General features: G+C 39.8%; 1 protein-coding gene across 5 annotated transcripts in view; it reads right to left on the bottom strand.

Moving 5' to 3' along the window:
- Positions 1-19,146, bottom strand: part of LOC141779802 (glutamate receptor ionotropic, kainate 2) — a 342,007-nt gene that overhangs the window by 178,191 nt on the left and 144,670 nt on the right. For all 5 annotated transcript variants that reach the window (XR_012596437.1, XM_074654834.1, XM_074654832.1 and 2 more), the window contains 2 exons: positions 17,654-17,707; positions 10,132-10,305 (listed from right to left, as the gene is read on the bottom strand). Coding sequence is in view for 4 of the 5 variants with exons in the window: in XM_074654834.1 (XP_074510935.1) it covers positions 10,132-10,305; positions 17,654-17,707 (228 nt within the window). In the remaining variant the exon portion in view is untranslated. The remainder of the gene's footprint in view (positions 1-10,131; positions 10,306-17,653; positions 17,708-19,146) is intronic.

Here is a 19,146-nt window from a genome sequence, read left to right as displayed (position 1 = left end):
TGTTACCAGACATTGTCATACATGTGACATCATATAATAATAAATATGGCTTGTTTCATTGTCATCATGTGACTGAAATTCCATACTTTGGTCACATGATTACATAATATCAGTGGTAGCTGACGTACATACAGGCACTGATGAAGGGCACTAAATAAGTGGACTTTGTGATATGTTAAACTAATATTTTCTCACTGTGACAGTTCTAATGTACTTTTCATAGCAGGAAAATATATACTTATATAGCAGGAAACATTTCAGCGACAAAAAAATACAATAAAAATACAAAATTTAGACCAAAACTAGAAAAGAAACAGCTCATTTTCTGCAGACAGACAATACATAGACTGTTAAATGGAGAGGATTAGTTCCTACTGTATGCCATGTATGTATTCTTGTGCAGATGACATTTTTATGTTATGAATGGTCTTTAATGCTTGATCAAAATGAAATGAATATAAAATATGTATAGGTAAATGTAAGTAAGTTTATTGGCAGCCACACCATCATTGCAAAGTGCTAACAGATTTCTGGCGGGTACGCCTTCAGCAGAGCCTCCTGCTATTTAATAACATATTCCTCATGTGACTCATCCTCTCCTTCCACGGTGTCCACCATATGCCTGTTTGAGTGATGCTCAGATAATATGAATCCTGGAATATGTCTGATGTCTGTGTGACACTTTTTTATAACTCTGTTTGGATCCGACTTTAAATGATATCTGTCAAAAAGGAAATAGCTTTCCATCACTGCCCCATTTAAATGTACCCACAGGTGTAGCATATTTATGGTAATATGGGAATAGAAATGATTCGGCGGCAGTGCTGTGGCTCTGAATACCAACTGTGTTTTGGAGCTGCAACAAACAAAGAGACGACCTTGATGACTAAAGGGTCAGCCCGTTTGCCCGGACGAAGGTAAAAGTTAACGTCTCCGGCTTTCCAACTTACGACAAAGAGATAAATGCAGAAATTACAGTCCTGCCTGAGTGTTTTTTTTAACCTGTTTCAATTTAGCAGGGCCCACAATGAATCAGACAGCAGCTTAAGCAATTAACAAGGAGAGACATTATGGTAATGAGAGCGTGGAGCTTGTAAGGTCACTCTCGTCGTGCATGTTAAGCCACGACTCGGGGCAGGGACTCGCCACCGCCACATTAATTGAAGGCCGCATAAAGGAATGAGGTGCAGAATTAGTTTACCTGATTTGTCACAAACATGTTCTGGAAAATAGAAAAAAGTATCTGGACCAAACTTCAGAGGATTATTGAATCATTTTCATGGTTTGATACAGTTTGGGGCTGCAGGCAGAAAAGCTGTAGCTGGACAGCCGGCTGGGTGTGAGAAGACTCGCTGATCAGGCAGGTAAGCAAGGTGAGAATGAAACAGTACAAGTGAAAGGATGACATCCTACATGTCTTCAGGCTTCTGGTCTTCACTAATGTGGGATGTGGTTGAGAATCTCTATAAAACAACTATTGAGTTAGAAATGATCTTGTCAAGCTAAAAATGAACTTGTACCCTCAGCAGAGCTGTGTTAATGAACACTAAGGTCATTTTCACATAGCATGGATTAACAAAAAAATATTCAATTCAGTAACCCCATGCAATTTATCATAAACATCCAGTTTAGCAATTCCAGTTGGAGAATTGTGCACAATAAAATAAAAAAAATAAAAAAAGCCATTAAAATAATTTCAAAGATCCTATAATCATGTGTTCACAAAGCCTTGATGATATACCTCCTGGCTGTGTTATGGTCTGTCACTGTGCCCCCACACGCTTCCAACTCACTGCCGTTTTGGAACTCAGCAGTGAACAGCGGGAGTTTCAAAACTTCAGCAGTGGGTGTTGGGATGGTGTCAGATTGTCATATCAAAAATCAGGGTGTTAGTTTAATTATACATACAGTATATCAGCAACAGCAGAAGTTTTAACAACACCTCGCTACACACTTAAACTCACTTTTTCAGTGCCCACAAACTGTTAAATAATACAATCCAGTCAGTGTTTTGTGGGCTGCCAAGATCAGAAAACATGGGATTCAACAAGCAAATCAGATATCCAGGGCCGCAGACAGCGGGGTCAGTTGTCTAAGGAATAAGAGTTGACGAAGATATTACCTCGCTAATAGCCACGCTACGCACAAGCTTTGACACAAGTACAACAGACATGATGAGCTACCTGGTGTGATGAAAGATGAGCCAGACAAATGGTTCCCCTTCCTATGTCACATGTAGCCTCAGTAGAATATACCGCCCACAGCTGGAGAACTACCTTTGTAAAGGTGCACCATATGTTTCTCTCTAGCCAGTCAGAGCAGACTGGGCTTTCTCAGGAGGGGGTCTTAAAGAGACAGGAGCTAAACTGGAGCGTTTCAGACACAGGGATATTCAGACAGACAGGATGAGAAAAAGAATGTGTTTTTGAACATTAAAGCATGTAAACATGTTCTAGTAGGAACCCAAAATACAAGTATGAACCTGAAAATAGCATGATACAGTACGATAGTACTGATTCTACTACTAACTGCCCAGCACAACCTGTGCTTTTATATGAAGTCAGCAGTTAGCCAGCAAAAATGGACTTGGACACAATTTAAAGTCAAAGTCCACTGATACATAAACTGCTGATCTCTCCAAATAACTTCAAGGATTAGTGCCTGGTGAGAAAGTGAGACAAACTGGCAGGTAGAGGAATATTAGTGATATAGGTCAAGTCTGAAATCACTCGTTTTACTACTTTGTGCACTATCGGCTCATTTTGAGTTTGAGTATGAAATGTATGCTCTTTATAAAGATTCCTTCGATGCCAAGGAAAACAATAGAGTCCATGTACAGTACGTTCTGCTAACAATCCCACAATGCAATCCGTTGCATTTTATGGATGCAAAAATCACCTGTGATGATGATGATGATGATGATGATGATGATGATGATGATGATGATGATGATTCAGACATTGAAATCTCAATTTACTGCTCGCTATAGAGAAACTGCTGAGTGTCTGTTACAGAGGGAGTACTGAATGAGTGAAGGAGGGAGTGATAGTAAATAAAGGGCTCTCCATTACCAACCGTGCAACACGTCAACAGTTACTGAAAAGCATTTGTACCATCCATTCTTGCCTTATGACTTATTAAAGGTGCTAAATGGGAGATTGGGAGCATTTCTATTGCCTCCACGTGGCTCTCAACATGGCGACGGCAGAGCCGGCGGCTCACAGCTAACGGCACTAACAGTGAAAACAACAGCAACACTGATGACAGAGCTAACAGTGTTAACCTGAGGAGGAACCGGAGGGAAGGTGCTACTGTTACTGTTCGGGACGGTGTTATGAGTTCGGGACGGCGTTATGAGCTGTAACCGCTGTATGAGAGCAGAGCAGAGCGACGGCCGTGAGCTAGCCAGAGGGACACGCTCACATGCACTAACATGCACTGAGGAATGCCCTGCCGGCTGGCGATGTCATAGACTCAGGTAGACATTACTCCTCTATATCTTTATATAGACAATAGTTGATGATGATATATTAATACTGATATCATAGACTCAGGTAGACATTACTCCTCTATATCTTTATTTAGACAATAGTTGATGATGATATATTAATACTGATATCATAGACTCAGGTAGACATTACTCCTCTATATCTTTATATAGACAATAGTTGATGATGATATATTAATGCTCTGTATATCGTATAGAGCAGCTTTAAAGGTATAATATGTAAGAATTTCCTAAAAAACAAAGTATAGACTGATACTAAAACAATCCCTCTTAATCATCACTATGCCCCACTAGCAGTGTGGCTTCTGTATCTGCAGAGACCCTGCAGCCCTCTGCCTGGATTTTCTCTTTTCTTCTTATTTTGCTTTACTCAGGACGTTTCTGGGTGTCTGCAAACAGCCTTTGGGCCCCATGTGGGGGTGTAACCCTCAGCCAATAACAGCTCACAGGGTGTGCAGCCTGTTCAGGTCGTCAAATGACGCCGCTGTGTCACGCCTCTCGACTTCTGATACTGAGGCAGAAACATTATAAATCGACGGTCACGAGTCCCCCTTTAGATGCTTTGCGGCCGTGTTTGACGGATGAGAACGGGTTTGTTACATCGCTGTGAGTTCCCCTGTTCCTCCGTCTCTCCTCTGCTGTGTGCTGCTATCACTGTGTCAGTTTGACCGAGGCTAAGCACCAGGCAGAGAGGACAGCCTGCCTTTTGGCTGCATTCATTCAAAATGCAGCAACTCGGCACCTTCCCTCAGGGTTGTGCGGCGTTAGTTGTGTGTGTGTTTTAGATTGTAACCGCCATGAAACAATAAAAAAATAACGTTTTATTTCTCTGATCCACTGCTTTGTTCTAACTAACGCTGCTCCCTCTCTTCATTCACTCTATAGCTTGCTCCACCATCGCTGCTGTCTCTCTCTCTCTCTCTTTCTCTCTCTCAATTCAATTCAATTCAATATGCTTTATTGGCATGACTGTTAGGTGAACAATATTGCCAAAGCGTCAATTCAATAATGAGAAAAAAAACAAAAACATATACTGTATATACATATATACAATTCATTAAGCAAATTACAATATGTAGATATTTAAAACAATACTGAAATAATTTATGTTTTTATGTCAATAAAACAAACAAACAAAACAAATAAAAAACAAATTAACAACAATATATTGCAAATGTGAAATGTAATCTCCCTCTCTCTCTAGTTGAGTTGAGGATGAGGAGCCAACTTTGAATGCTGTGTGTTAACAAACAACAACTGACAGCTTTTGCATATTATACCTTTCACAACAAAGTCATGTCATGTTTTTTTGTGGAGCAGTTTATAGTTTTAGAGCAGTATCTAAAATAGAACGATGAAACACAGATAGACAGACAGATAGCATCCTCCATTGTGGACTCAATCAAAGGTCAGCACTCTTGTGACACTGCAATTGGTCAACAACACTTATACTCATTTCAAGGTTCACCAAATTTGAACTGGAGTCCACTGATTGCAGCGACTAAGTATGAAATGCTGGTTTGACCGAGCCTTCAGACGAACACACTGATTTTACAGTCATTTGAGTCGTATCATCACAGGCTATTTATTGTAGAACTAAATGTTATTCCAGAGGTGTTTGCCAGCTGCCAAGAACACAACTTGAGGGGAAATAGCAACTTTTAATTGTTTGTTTTAAATTCAAACATTGCAGCAACTTTGGCTCCAAACACATTATTGTTATTCTTCTGTTCAAACTGCTATTCCAACCACTAAATGTGAGAGAATGGTGCTAAATGGAGAAGCAGTGTGAGAAAGTGAAGTCTCTGGACTGCTCACTCAGTGCAATCTGTCATGATCTGCGAGTTCATAAGTTACAGCACATCAGCAGTTCACTACTTCAGCACACAAAACCGTAAATACAGCACACAAATTAAGCCGTTAATCAAACGTTTACGGAACCTTTCACCATGTCAATATGCATTAGCTGCTGACTGATTGCCATTTGTCTAATTAATCAATCCCCACCTTCAAACTCATATGCCATTAATTCACTGATGAGCAGGGTCACAGCACACTCCTCACACACATAAATCTTCGCCTGTCGCTGATCCAAAAATAACCAGCCAGCTCTGATGACTCTCTCAGCACGTAACAGAGGAAAAGAGGTGCATAAAACACAAAGACGACGAGACAGATCTTTTACTTTGCCAGGTTTCTTCTTCTGTATGTGGACTTAAGACATCAACTGGAGTCTCAGACTCCATGTAGCAGCTTGCGCTGGAAGCTCGTAGCTATAAAGGCACTCTGAGCTTTTTGTGTTCTGAAAGGGTACAGTTATTACACACACAGTCCATTTCAGGTCTCAAGTGGGAACAGTATTGATTGAGCCACAAATCTAACAAAAGGGGCTTAAACTGAGTAACACCCACTCTCCGATATCAATCCAGAAACATGACTCAGCAAGATCTCGCTGTTTTAGAAAAAAAGGAATCTGTTATTCCCCAGAGGTAAGCCACTGTTTTCAATCAGCAGCCAACATGTTGCCGCTGCCGCCGCCAGTGCTTTCCAACTGGAATGAGACCAAGCGGCTGCATCGGCCTAACGTTTAACACCTCAACACTCCATCTGGGAATAAAACACAAGGACTCTGATTTCACTGCTGCCTCCCCTTCACCCACTCGCTGTCCTTCTCCTTCTTCTCTTTTTCAGTCATCCCCCTCATCTCATTTCTCCTATCTCCTCCATTACTCTCTTTTCCTTCCCATTCCATGTCTCTGGTGGGTTGACGTTTTTTGGCAAGGTTCCCAGATAAGAGATAGTATGAAAGCAGCGTGGAGGAACAGTTATTACAGGCAGTGTGCTCTGATCAGAGAGGTTTCAGATCACAGTGACAGAGACTCTTCTTATCACACCCGGGGCTCACAACTCTGGGCACCGAGGCTCTCCATTTGACTCCCACAGGACAACTGGAGAGTTCCAGTTAGGGATGCCACAGCACACCCTTTGTAACAGCTCTGCTATGTCCAGAACAGTGCTTTACATCTTCACTGACTTTATGTTTAGAGAAAACAGCCAAGCAGCAGAGAAAAAGTGGAGAAGCAAACTGGAAATTCACAAAGTTTTGGGTGGATTGTTTCAATAAGAACTGCATGTGCCTCATATCACTGACAGTGTTTCAGCGGGTTTAAGCAGCAAGGTTCTGATCCACTAACACTGCCATCAGAGGATAGATACACTTCTATTTCTACACATCCATCAATCTACACTGACTCCACACTAAACACTACACCAGCCCTTCCATTTGTTTATGCTCTAATTCTACATTGTTTCCTTTGCATGGTTACCCCTCATGTCCACTGGACGCGGCTGCAGCGGCTGATGGCTGCGTCACTTCTCCGTTACGGTTCCAAAGTCCTCTGAAAGTGTTTCAGATTATCTAAAGCACTCTGTTCTCTAACAGCCACATTTCCAGGATTATTTGGAGTTGTTTTACTGACACACTTTGTGCCCTATTTAAATGATCTATAGTGCATGGTCTAAAGTACATTTAGGGCGTGTCCAACTCCACTATTGCTAATTAAACGGCTCATAATCTGGGCACAAAGTGAGGCGCAAGGGGAAAAGGGGTTGTATTTAGTCTCTTAATCAATCATAGGTGTGTTTTGAGCGTAACAGGAATCAAACCAATCAGAGGGTCCTCTTCCATTCCCTTTATTAGCCTGGTGTGCCTGCGCATTAGCACATCGCTATTTAAATGGCAGATTCTGCAAACTGGAGAAGCGAGCGGGTTTTTGCTGGTGTCTCTGTCGCTGGCGGTGATCTCTGTGGTCTCAGAGGAGGAGCACTGAGAGCGCTGCAAGTTGAGTACTACAGAATGTCTGAGAGCTTTACTTCATTATATTCATTATAATCTGAATCATCACATGCCGCCTGAATTTAGTGTTTTCCTTCACATAAATAAAAACGTTGTTCTAGAGCCGACACTGTGCTGAACTGTGTGTGTAACAGAGTGTACGCGTATCGTGAACTTGCCTGTAGACGCATCTTACTATCTGAATAATGAACCCTTTAAATAACAGGAAAAATACTGCAGCAGACTTAAACCAGGTTTTTATTGGTCAATCATTTGTGCTGCCTGAAGATAGCAATGCACCAACAAAGCACCTGACCACACCTCATTAAAGACCAACACACCCATGGGTGCACAGATGGGCGCAAGTGTATTTGCTACTTACACAACGCATGAATAGGACAATTGTGTCGGTCTGAAACTAACAATGATTTTAACAATGATATGTTTCATAAACATATTGAACACATGTTTGCAGCTCATTCATGATTCATCTGGTAACAGACAATTTTATATACTATACTATACTTAAGTGTAATCACTGTACAACATCAAGCTTTCCTATTTCTATTATATATGCATATATTATATAGTCATTTCTATTATATTATCTATTATACGTACAGTATATTGTATATAGGTGACACATCCTGTTTTACCTTAAAGAGCATCTCACTGACATACAGTAGGAGCTCCGTTAAGAGGAATGATGTAACCAGTCCTGTTGCATCTTTATATTGTATAGGCATAGAGGGGATTAATCAAGCCAAAGAGGAGGTAATGTCAATTTTATCAGGAAAAACAGAGAAGCTTTTGGGATTTTATATTTCCAAAGTGTTTTTCCAGGGGGCATGAATGAGGACTTTTTATAGTGGTACTTTAATATCTCTCACTGATCACTGTTTAGTAATAGCTCTCTTATGTTCTGTTGTAATGTATTTCTTATGGTGTATGTTTTTTATGATGTATATTGTTGTTCCTTTTACTCTTTCTATATATATATATATATATATATATATATATATATATATATATATATATAGAAAGAGTAATATATATATATATATATCCCTTTATTCAAATGTTTTTAATTGAAGTGTTTTTAAAGTCTGCTACATAAAAATAGACACATTTTGTGTTAAGGCCTCTTCAGTACCAACTTAGTACCACCCCTTAGTTGCACTTCTCCTTTTATTTACCAAAATGGTGTCACCCATGTCTCTTATTGGACACTCCCCATGCCTCTCATGACCAGGTAGGTGTGCCATTGGCTGATATGTGTGTAGATGTTTATGATTGCTTGTCTTTCTTTCATATTTTGTTACCTCTTTGAATTTTTTTCCTTTATACTTACCCTATTTAAATGCTGTTTGTAATGTGTTTCATGATGACTCTGATGAAGGCCGTGTTGGTCTTAAAATTAATAATAATAATAATGTACTTGATTTGTCCCCTTGGGGAAATGATTTATTTTATTTTTTTTCATTCCGTTGTTATTTTTCTTGATTTACACACACATTGCATTGAGAGATGACAGAATGATGGGTCCGAGCAGTTAGGGCTTCGATGCCTTGCTCAAGGGCACTTTGGCAGTGCCCAGGAGGTGAACTGGCACCTCTCCAGCTACCAGTCCACACTCAGTACCTGGTCCGTCTGGGACTTGAACTGGTGACCCTCCGGTCCCAAGCCAAATCTCTACGGACTGAGCTACTACTACATAGTTAAACCCAGTAAAGTTGTTCTATATACTAGTAAATGCTCTACTGTTCTATGTATATACTATACTCTTCTATATACTAGTGTATACTATACTCTTCTCTATACTATATACTAAGTGTTGCTGGAGTTTTGACCTCTTCAGACTTTTTCACTTCTCCATGCATCTTGGAAGCAAGTGAACCAAAGAGTATAGAATCAAAGAGACAAAACGACGGTGTTTTTTAACAACAGCTGTTGCCACCATTTTATACTGAAAACACTTATTGTGTTTTTATATTATTATAATATTTGTATTGTTCAACACCAGCCATGTCGGTAGAATATGAGTAGAAATAATTTAATTTTACTTTTGTACGGCACTTTGTAGGCGGAGGTGTTGCTGGCGTCTGGTAGTCGCTTTCAGTCCAAAATGGCGGACGCATAGCTCTGCCGCTGGGCGCTGATGTTTCTGCTCTGCTTCTTTCCTGAATAGTAGAGGGAACATTGCTGCCTTCCTTCTCCTGCTTCACAGATTTTGTCTAAAAAGTAAAAATGTTTAAGTAGGTAAAAAATAAAGTGTATCATCAAATGTTAATTTTATGGCAATTGTATATAAATATAGGCATTTAGAAACATTCTCAAGTGAATATCAAGTGTCAGAGACACATGCTGCCCCAGGAAACTACAGAGAATAAAGACAAGAAAAGATTTGTGACATATGTGGTCTGGATGCAGTTTCTCTGACTATGTCTTCTAACCAGCTTCTTTGTGAGCTCCTGAACAACCACGAAGATGAATAAACCCATGAGGCACACTGAAGCCACCAAGTCTATCTGTCAGGTTATACCTCTTGGTTCATTTGTGATAAGTCGGTGTGAACACGAAATGGACCAGAACTCAAAGGCAACAATCCTCAGAAGACAAAGCATTGGAGCAAATTGACGTTACTGGAGTGTGTTCTCATCAGACCAACGGGGAACAACCTCTGTTCCACTGAGCAGATGAATGCCATGTCATGAAAACTCATCTGACAAAGAGGACGGAGGGATTCATTCATTCATTCGCTACTCATTCATGTTGTCCAGAGACTCACGGTCATGAAGCCGTCCAGTAGACCAGAGTCAGGTTTGGGTGGAGCCTGCAGCCGCTCCATGGACCATTTCTCGATGATGGAGGCCACCTGGCTGTTCTCAGTGTTGAGGATCCTGAAGCCCGTCATGTTCACACCACTGTATCGGTAAGGCTCTACGTCCAGCGCAAACAGATCCTGGAGAGAAGGAAAATACATCAGAGAGAGGAGAGACAGACACACTATGATTCCATTAATCAACAGCTATGTACTTGAAAGTTACTGAGAAAAATCTAAAACCCCACAAAGATAAGAACGTTTTTGGGCTTTTAATAACTTTTGACATAGCAAGGCCTGGAGCTTTATGGTAATGTCTAAACACCTACTCTGTACATGCTAGCAAAGTAGGAGGTGTTATTTCAGAAGGAAAAGTCCCAATCATCTCCTCAGTTTCCCCATCTCTGTTTGAATAGTCAGTACAAAGGATGAACAACTGTATTAGAACATATCTGGTTATTTGATAAGAGAAGTCAAAGGTACCAGCCTGTCGACGTAAAAACGTAACAAGAGAAGATAGCTACGACTCCAAAAGAGAAACATCCAGTCATTTAACTTCAAATTCTGTTGTGTTCTCTGCCAACATGGAGCTTGAGCTAAAGATTACACTTTGCAGAAACCTGATAAAATGTGTTTTGTTCACAACTGCAAACAACAAAGTGTCAAAGCAGTATCAAGTGAAGCTCGCTCTGACATCTCTCCATTAATGCATGTGTATAGATCTTTTTCTAGGGTTAGGGCTAGGGTCCTAGGGTTAGGGCCCTAGGGTTAGGGTCCTAAGTTTAGGGTTATGGCCCTAGGGTTAGGGCCCTAGGGTTAGGGTCCTAGGGTTAGGGTCCTAGGGTTAGGGTCCTAGGGTTAGGGCCCTAGGGTTAGGGCCCTAGGGTTAGGGTTAGGGTTAGCTGGCGCTATAGCAGAGACTGTACTGGGTGAATGATGACCTGTTGTGTTAGAGCACATAACTCTACTAAAATCACAAGCTGTTATTTGTAGATTCTGTTGTATACACTGATTCAACAACATACAGAATATTAATCAGTCCGCTTTAAATTAAAGGTGTTGGTAGGTGTATTTTTGACTACCCTGTCTCATACAATATTACGGTCCCATACAACTAAACTGCATTCTTAATTACGTTTGGAGGGAAACATATATATTAAGGTTGCAGTTGTAAACAGTTTTAAACACGTGGTCAAGGTTGTAAATTGAAACACAATCATTTAAAAAAAACTAGGGCTGTCAAAGATAACACGTTAACACGTTAAAAACAAATTTGTTTTAACGGCATTCATTTCTTTAACGCATTAATGCAATCGATCTTTCAGAGGTTGTAGTGGGCTCAGTTTTAAAACCTAAGGAATCCATTGGTACCAACCATGTCATACTAGCTTGCTGTGTAGGAGGCTAAATATCACTCCAAACTTGTGCTAAATTTTGGTGAGGAAAAACTGGCATGGCCATTTTTATTTGCATATCTGGAGGTCAGAGACCCTCAGACCCTCTGACCTCCAGATCAGTGAATGTAAATGGGTTCTATGGGTACGGACGAGTCTCCCCTTTACAGACATGCCCACTTTATGATAATCACATGCAGTTTGAGGCAAGTCATAGTCAAGTCAGCACACTGACACACTGACAGCTGTTGTTGCCTGTTGGGCTGCAGTTTGCCATGTTATGATTGGAGCATATTGTTTTATGCTAAATGCAGTACCTGTGAGGGTTTCTGGATCAATATCTGTCATTGTTTTGTGTTGTTATTGATTCACAATAATAAATATATACATACATTTGCATAAAGCAGCATATTTGTCCACTCCCATGTTGATAAGAGTATTAAATACTTGACAAATCTCCCTTTAAGGTTCATTTTGGACAGATAAAAAATGTGCGATTAACCATTGACTATCATGCAATTAATCACGATTAAATATTTCTATCGATAGACAGCCCTAGTTCCCATACAATTAAACTGCATTCTCAATTCTGTTTCAAGAAAAAAACAATTCTCTCCCTGATAATGGACACAGTTTTAAACAAACAAAAACGCAACAAAACTACTTGGTTAGGTTTAATAGAAACATCATAGTTTGGAATAAAGTGACTATGTATGTTACGTTATTATTATAAGTTATGTAAATAAATTAAAATAAGTGAGCGTTGACTTTTAGTTTCACATGTGACACGGACAGCGCCCTCCTGGGTGAAAGTCCTGTGTTTGATTGACCCATCCACCACCCCGACCTCCTGTGGACTTCCGCGGTATGTCACTGGAAATGTATTTCTGATATGTCAAGACAAACGTCAAAACGTCATTTTACGATGCCGTTTCCCTGAATGTAATTTTTTGGAGACAGGGCTGATTTTTGAACGTTGGATAGAGATAAGCTATAGCTGTTTCATCTGTTATTTACACTCCCGCGCTGTACTTACCATGACATGACATTGACATCCATCTTTTCATGTTACAAAGAACCGATAAGTGTTTGTTAAATATCTCGTACTATGTTCATTATTAGAATAATAATAGTCAATTGTGATATGAGTTTTATAAAATGAAAACTAGCAGATTGCATTAAACATGGCAGTGGTGAGCCTTTAGTCAGGCACATACTGAACAAAACCTTCCATACAGTATTAGACCAAACACTTAACACATGGTAAGTGAAGAGAAAATAAATCTGGCAGGGAAATGGCTGCCATATGTAGCCTCAGTATGGCTGGTTTGTTCACTCTGCTGGGAGAATCAGGCTGTCAGTGCTGGACTCTGTCTGCCAAACACAACAGTGGGAAATGACAACTACTACTGTACCTCCCCTGCCTCCTTCATGTTTCTATTTTACTTCTCATCCTCCTGAAAACACCACAGGGACATTTAATTATCTCACGTAAATTGGTCCACACCGAGTGGCTGCAGACAGAAAGCATGCACATTTAGATGTTTCATTTCAAACTGAAAATAATGCCTTTTAGCCGTCATGATGGAAAGCACAGAAATTATTCCGTTTTCAAAGGAACTTGACATTAAAAAAGTAAGGTCGGGGGGGGGGGGAGGAGGCGGGACACAGAGAGAGAGAGAGAGACAGAGTTTTGATCGTGGGCAACACAAGCAGCCTCTTCAGGATGAGAGTGGGATGGGACTTCAATAAGAGTCAAGTCTTTAACGTGGAACATGGACTGACTGGATGCACGGACTTAATGCTCACTAGTGTGTGTACATACTGTATGTAGATGTGTGTTGTGTTACATATTGAAGGGGACTTTATCCTAAGATAACTAAAGGCAAGGTCACTGATACAGCCACATAATATCAGAAGAGCTACAGACTCTGAATCAGCCCTTCACATTGAGGTGAAAAATAAATAGTGACACCGTTTTCTGCCTCACCTCTCTTTACTCTTTATGCTTTCATTGTGATGCTGTTCAGCCAGCTATCAGTCTGTGGATGACACTCTGTATTAACAGATTTCAAACTGTCTGTCACCACTGTGACAAAGAAACACTACTATAAGTACTACTATGGCATCTACTGTATGGAGGACGGAATCTGCCAAAATAAAAAATCAATCAATCAATAAATAAAGTACTCGATAAATGAATAAATATATCATTAAATGTAGCAAAAATAAAATTAAACATAAGTTTAGCTATAAGTTAATTGATAAAATGTGACATAAATTGATATTTCTGTTTTAAGTTGCTTCTTTATTTATTTATCTTTGTATTGATTCCCTTATTTATTTACTCTTCTGTTTAATGTTCCCTTTTATTTATTCATGTATGTATTTTTTATTATTTTTTGCATGAACTAATTTTTTATTATTTTGGCATTTATTTATTTATTTTGTCACATTTTATCGATTAATTAATGACTACATTTATTTTCAATAATATTTTTACTACATCTAATAATATATTTATTAATTGAGTCATTTATTTATTAATTGATTCTTTTATGTATTTATTTTGTCACATTTTATTAATTAATTAATGGCTACATGTATTTTTAATATTATTTTTGCTACATTTAATTACATATTTATTTATTTATCGAGTCATTTGTTTGTTTATTTTTGCATTTATTTTGTCACTTTTTATCAATTAATTAATGGCAACATGTATTCTGAATATTATTTTTGCTACATTTTATGACATTTATTTAGTTATCAAGCCATTTGTTTATATATTGATTGATTTTTGCATTTATTTTGTCACATTTTATCAATTGATAAATTGCTACATTTATTTTTAATATTATTTTAGCTGCATTTAATAATATTTATTTATTTATCATTGTTTATTTATTGATTGATTTTTTATTTTGGCAGGTTCCGTCCTCCATACTACTGCTGCTGATTAATATTGACAATAGTAATAACAAGAGGCAGAGCGAGAAGGGGTGGAGGACACAAAGGGAGAGGAGATAAAGAGCAGGGAGAAAAGGAAGACCATGGAAGTATTTTGAGAACTTGACCTATAAGGAAATGGTCATGTGACTGATGGGGGTAGCCAAGTTAGCACGCCTGCTAGTGAGCTAGCTAATATATTAGTAAAATTAGTGCACTAGAACACTATTATTACAATGTCCTCTTATAGATGTGGGATGGGAACCTCCAAACGTCTTTGGAAGAGACTGGTGAATATGCTTGAACAGTGACTCGAGAGATAATTAGGTTTTTCATTAACGTCCCTGGACTAGTGAGGAGAAATCTATATCATTCATTTATTTTTTATTTTTCATTTTATCTATGATGCTCAGCATTAATTGTTCCTGATGTACCAGAGAAGGTGGTCTGTTGATGTTTGGTGCAACCTAAATTATGAACTTATTGTCTTTGTAACATATTTGTTGTCTATTATGGTATTAAACTTTGCCCTCCTCATTATGTGAAATTTCTCCAGTTATTCATTCTAAACTGAGCTGATGGAAGAAACATTCTGGGATATTGGACATGGAAAGCAGAAACTGGAAGGTATAACTTACATTGAAGGGGTGCTTCAATGTGTTTTGTTTTCCCTCCGCCAAGGCCGAAGGCCTAGGAAGGAGGTTATGTTTTTACCGGCGTTGGTTTGTTGGTTTGTTTGTTGGTTTGTTGTTTTGTGCGTTTGGAGGATTACTCCAAATCTCCGCGATGGATTTGAATTACATTTTTTGGAGGGGTGGTGTGTGGCATAATGAACAATCCATTAGATTTTGGTGGCGATCCGGATCTTGATCCGGCTTTGGGAATTTTTTTTTAATAACTCCGCTCAGCTTGTGCATTAACACCACAGGCTTTAGGACATGCGCAGTGTAACTGATGATGAGTTCATGACGCGTCACCAGCCTCTTTCCTTCTGCCTGCAGAGGTACAGAGAGAGAGCGGGGGGTGGAGGGAAGGATGGACACCTGTAGATTCGGCGTTTTCTCACATTTAACTCGGTGAAATTACAGTTGAGTTGAACCAAAGCACACTGGGTGAATGTTGGAAAGAGTATTAACGATGGTTTAGGAGAGTTTTATTTTGTTTCTGTCCAGTTTGAATGAAGTGTTTTACGATGTTCCGCTACGTACAGCTGATCTCAGCATAAACAGAAATACACGTGGATGATGGCGCAAGCTGTACGGAGAGGGGAGGGGGGGGGGGGGGGGGGGGTCTGCGTTCTCAGAGTGATGAAGTAGAAGTTATGTTTGCTTGAATATTCATAAAGGTATAATATCATATGTTGGAGGGAGTTTGGCTTGTCAAAACTAAATAGAGGTGAAAGAATTAAGAACACAGCAGGCTGATTAAAAGCTTGACTACAAATGTCCCTTTGCTGTGGAGTTTGACTCATTTTTCAAGGACAGTTGTGTTATGAGCTTCTTCACTAATTAACTTCTTACAATACAAGTAGATGACCTAGCAGGGCTAGCCTGCTGTCGTCTTCAGCTGTCTTTGTCAAACACATGACTCTCACCCTTCCTCAGCATACAACATACTCTAACAAGTTCTCTCTTTTCCTACTTTGCTGCACATGCTCACTAGTGTCTCTTTCCCTGGCCTCTCCTGCTCGGTCCTGCTCGGCACGTAGACAAAAAATGTTTTACATCAAAATATTATTTATGTTACAGATATAAAAGCTTCATGGTTTGAAAAAAAATCATAATACTAGAATGGCACTCTGAGAGCGCAGACCTCCGCCAAGGTGCCTGATTCTAAAAACAGATCCCAGCTCCCAGCTGGCGGTACCGTGGGGTGGTCGGCTTATTGATAACACGGTGTGTTTCTGTGTAACGTGTCGGCGGATGCCTCTCTCATTCAGCAGCCTTGTTATGTCTGTATAACGTTACACTACGTTGTCTCTCATCCCGTCATCTACCGCTTTGTTCTTTCTCACCGCGGACGAACAGTGGCTTCCGCACACACATCCACACACATGTCTCTCTGCTCTCAGAAGGAGGCTGGGTCACGTGTCATCAACGCATCATCAGTTACACTGCGCATGTGTTATACCCTGTGGTTTTAATGCTCAGGCTGATCGGACTCCTTAAACAAATCCTAATGGATTGTTCTTTGTGCCACACACCACCCCTCCAAACAATTTCGTTTAAATCCATCGCAAACTTTTGGAGTAATCCTGCTAACAGTAGGACAGACAGACAGACAGACAGACAGACAGACAGACAGACAGACAGACAGACAGACAGACAAACAAACCAACCCCGGTGAAAAAGGCTCTTGGCCTTGGAAGGAGGTTATGGAGGTAACAAAGAGTAACAATTGAGCTTGTTTATTTTACAGCTGTCTCTTTTATAATGGTGTTCTACGGGAAAAGGGTGGCCGTGGCTCAGTAGGTCAAGAAGTTTGTCCACTAATTGTTTATCCACTTCCCTCAAGATAACTGCTACTGTATATAAAAATGAATTGAATTGAATTGAATTAATCACATGGGACAGTTCAAACCCCAACTCCTGTCCACATGTGGAAATGCCCTTGGGCATGACATTGAACCCCAATTTGCTCCTGATAGTAAGACCAGTGCCTGGCATGAATTGCATTGAATAAAGCGCTATATAAATGTGCTATATATGCACTCAGTTTACACACTGTACCTTTAAGAATAATTATGTAGAAATATTCAATCGTCTCACTGATGGTCTCGTTTGCTTATATAGGTCATATACAGGCAGCATCGGTATTAAATTGAGACTGTTCCATAACCAGATAAAAGTTCCTCATAGTAACTTTAAGAAAAGGAAGGAGACGAAAAGAAAAAAAGAAAAAAAATACCAGTTATCTTGATGTCACAAAGTACCACGCTATTATTATCTTAGACTCTGGAAAAGGCATTAAAGGGAAAAAAGAACGATCCAAGGTAATAGATATAAAATGAATAGCTGAGAAAATGAAGATTGAAGAGCAGCGTAATCTCGTTCTTTGGGATGCAACAAATCTTCATGGGAATGTGGAGCTCTGAGTTAGACCTGATGACAAAGCGACTGTGCAGCACAGCCTCGTTCTCTACTCACCAGTGTGGTGAAGATATAGTGATAATACTCTGTCATCATCCCCATGGCGAGAGCCTAAGAAAGAGAGTGACAGAAGGAGGCAGAGAGAGAGATTGGGAGAGGGAGAGATTTATAAATGAATAGAGAAGCAGATACAATATTTTGTCATATTTTGCACACATGCACACACAGAGACGTGTCTGTTTGTGTGGCTGTATTAATGGCTGTAGTACCATGTAATGTGAAGAGGCATACATTCTGCTCCATTGCTGCAGCCACAGGCTCACAGATAAGAAACAAACACCCACCAGAAAGAAAAACAGCTAAATAAAGCAAAAGACAGAGCTCAGTCTCATCACTTGGCATATGTAAGGAAATATGGAGGATAATATATAGATGTGGGACATCTGGGAAACACATATAGGGAAGTCATCCTACAATAATGAGGTCCACGGTGGAGATTGTTTGGAAGCTGGTGTTAACATTTAAAAAAACAGCTAGTGAGGTGTGATACTTATGCTGTTGATTTGAATGTGTGAAAATACAAGCATGGTGTGTAATATGATGCTTCCAGTGCTGGCTCTGTTTGGAACAGACTTTATTGGCAATGTCGACCAGGAAAAGTGCACGCACCAGAGTGGTATGTATAGCAACAATCACTGTAAATGTGCCAGGGTTTGTGTTTTGTGTTAGATCACCACACAGATGGATATGTTAATGCAGCCCATTATCCTAGGAATTATGTCAATATTTGACAATTCTGCACATAACGATTTACATGCAGTGCCAACGTGGGAAGTAGTACGTCCTTTATGTAGGGAAACGGAAAGTAAGGGTGTGGAGGTCGGGGTGGCAATCGTGGCAAACGTTTTTGATTCTTGGTATGGCAAGAGTCAGTACAAAAAGAGTACTGAGGTTCAATACTCAACACTATTATACTCTACTATTACTCACACTTCATTTTCTATTTTAAGCTGATTAGATCAATGTAATTTTACATGACTGCCTCCCTGTTCACGTTCAGTCACACTTTAGTCATCTGTCTGTTACTTCCATCCATCTTACCAAGTGAGGAATATGTACTCATTTGCACTATTACCAAGGCAATCTGTCTCTAAAAATGCACCTCTGAGATGAGATTCTGAAGTGGAACCTTTCTCGACATTATTCTATTATCATCCAGACTGTGTGTGTGTGTGTGTGTGTGTGTGTGTGTGTGTGTGTGTGTGTGTGTGTGTGTGTGTGTGTGTGTGTGTGTGCTGGCTGTGTGCTACCCCATTCCAGATGTATGGCACTATATGGTGGTGTCAAAGTCCTGCCTGCCGTGCTGAGACTCACTAAATCAATATGAATCACAGATTAGGACTGTGTGGAAAGGATGATTAAACAGGCAGGATGTGATAATGGCTGCTGCTACCAGGTGGGAAACCTTGAGAAAGCCCCCAGCATTCTGTCTGAGAAGCAGCCCACTCACTAGTGATTCACATAGTGCCATTTCCTGGACCTTGTGATAA

The sequence above is a fragment of the Sebastes fasciatus genome, chromosome 12, assembly GCF_043250625.1.
Source record: "Sebastes fasciatus isolate fSebFas1 chromosome 12, fSebFas1.pri, whole genome shotgun sequence".
NCBI lineage: Eukaryota > Metazoa > Chordata > Actinopteri > Perciformes > Sebastidae > Sebastes > Sebastes fasciatus.
The sequence above is the reverse complement of the archived record's forward strand: the minus strand, read 5'-3'. Positions and strand labels throughout refer to the sequence as shown.